The sequence below is a fragment of the Mandrillus leucophaeus genome, unplaced genomic scaffold (assembly GCF_000951045.1).
Source record: "Mandrillus leucophaeus isolate KB7577 unplaced genomic scaffold, Mleu.le_1.0 Scaffold200, whole genome shotgun sequence".
In the NCBI taxonomy this organism is placed as follows: Eukaryota; Metazoa; Chordata; class Mammalia; order Primates; family Cercopithecidae; genus Mandrillus; species Mandrillus leucophaeus.
Window position 1 is genome coordinate 806,353 of NW_012102033.1, and position 2,176 is coordinate 808,528.

The window sequence follows — 2,176 nt, forward strand, 5'->3', positions numbered from 1 at the left end:
CAGGCCCCCAGCCCCTCCTCCCTCAGACCCAGGAGTCCAGGCCCCCAGCCCCTGCTCTCTCAGACCCAGGAGTCCAGGCCCCCAGCCCCTCCTCCGTCAGACCTAGGAATCTGCAGACCCCCAGATCCTCCTCCCTCAGGCCCAGGGGTCCAGGCTCCCAGCTCTTTTCTGCCTGCAGAGTCTGGGGGCCGGGCCCTGGAGCAGGAGCTCCCTGGAGCTGTCTTTATCCTCTGTGATGTGACTCAGGAAGATGATGTGAAGGTGAGCCGAGTTCCCATTCCTACCCCCATCTCCGCTAATGACCAGTTCTTTGTTCTCCTCCAGCCATTTGCATGTGCCTTTCCCTCTACTTTTCCTTCCTCTCCTGGCTCCACTGGACCCGTCAAAGGTTTCCAACCAGTGTCACTCCACACACAAGATCTTCTGTGACTGATGAGCAGGTCACATGTTCCTTCTCTCCCACCTCTCCAAGGCTCTTAGCACATCTGACACGTGGGTGGAAAGGAATAAGTCCCTCAAAGTGGGTCAACTGTAACTGATTTTTCTGTCTCTTTTTTGGAGGTGTCACTGTCACTGAGGCTGGAGTGCAGTGGCGTGATGTTGGTTCACTGCAACCTCTGCCTCCCAGGTTCAAGCCACTCTCCTACCTCAGCCTCCCGAGTAGCTGGGATTACAGGCGTGCGCCACTATGCCCAGCTAATTTTTTTTCTTTTTTTGAGACGGAGTTTTGCTCTTGTTGCCCAGGCTGGAGTGCAATGATGCGATCTCGGCTCACCGCAACCTCCGCCTCCCGGGTTCAAGTGTTTCTCCTCTCTCAGCCTCCTGAGTAGCTGGGATTACAGGCATGCTCCACCACACCTGGCTAATTTTGTATTTTTAGTTGAGATGGTGTTTTTCTATGTTGGTCAGGGTGGTGTTGAACTCCCGACCTCAGGTGATCCGCCTGCCTTGGCCTCCCAAAGTGCTGGGATTACAAGCATGAGCCACCGTACCCGGCTAATTTTTGTATTTTTAGTAGAAACGGGGTTTCACTATGTTGGCCAGGCTGGTCTCGAACTCCTGACCTCACGTGATCCACCCACCTCAGCCTCCCAAAGTGTTGGGATTATAGGTGTGAGTCACTGCATGTGGCCTGTAACTGATTTTTTTCTCCATTATTTCTGGGTTCCTCTTTCTTCCTTTTAATCAGTATCTCTCTGTTATCTGCGCCCCTTTAGTAACTGTCCCCTATACTCTCTGTGAATCCTTGTCACCCCCATGCCCCACCCCCTAACCCTGGGTGCAGTGTGGCTCTGACCAGCGCTCTGTCTCCTGCTTGCCTGCTGTGTCTGCTGATCTCCGCATCCCTCTTCCTCTAGTTCTTGTCACCTGACCTGGGAGTCCAGCTTCCCCCTCCTGCCTTACGTTTGGGAGCCCTGTCTTCTTTATGGCTGGACACCCCATCTACTGCTCATTGAAAGGACATTTCCTGGGCTGGGCATGGTGCCTGTAATCCCAGCACTTTGGGAGGCTGAGGCGGGCGGATCACTTGAGCTCAGGAGTTTGAGACCAGCTTGGACAACATAGTGAATCCCCGTCTCTACTAAAAAATACAAAAATTAGCTGGGCGTGGTGGCAGGTGCCTATAATGCCTATAATCCCAGCTACTTGGGAGGCGGAGGTAGGAGAGTCGTTTGAACCCAGAAGGCGGAAGTTGCAGTAAGCCGAGATCGTGTCAATGCACTCCAGCCTGAGTGACAAGAAGGAGACACCGTCTCCAAAAACAACAACAACAACAACAACAACAACAAAGGACATTTCCTTCCTCCTCAGACCCTGGTTTCTGAGACCATTCGCCGATTTGGCCGCCTGGATTGTGTTGTCAACAACGCTGGCCACCGTGAGTTGTGAGACCTCAGGGCCATTCCTTACCTCCTGCCCCCCCAACTCCGTTTCCTGCACTTCAGTTTCCCCACTCCCTACCCCTGATTCCCTCATCCTGCCTCATACCTCTTTCTGGTCACTTGGACAGGAGAGTAAACCAATGGAAGCCCCCTAGGCCTGGGCTGAAACTGGTCCTGTTCCATCCCTCCTGTGTGTCCCGAGTTGTGCCTTCACCTGACCATGTCTTCCCTCCCTCCCTCCCTCCTTCCTTCCTTCCTTCCTTCCTTCCTTCCCTCCCTTCCTCCCTCCCTCC

The 2,176-nt window shown here is 54.0% G+C and overlaps 1 protein-coding gene across 1 annotated transcript in view; it reads left to right on the top strand.

Annotated features, from left to right (window-relative positions):
• HSD17B14 (hydroxysteroid (17-beta) dehydrogenase 14) overlaps window positions 1-2,176 on the top strand; it is a 34,568-nt gene that overhangs the window by 9,305 nt on the left and 23,087 nt on the right. The window contains exons 3-4 of the mRNA XM_011979398.1: window positions 179-261; window positions 1,813-1,879. Of these exons, the coding sequence (XP_011834788.1) occupies window positions 179-261; window positions 1,813-1,879 (150 nt within the window). The remainder of the gene's footprint in view (window positions 1-178; window positions 262-1,812; window positions 1,880-2,176) is intronic.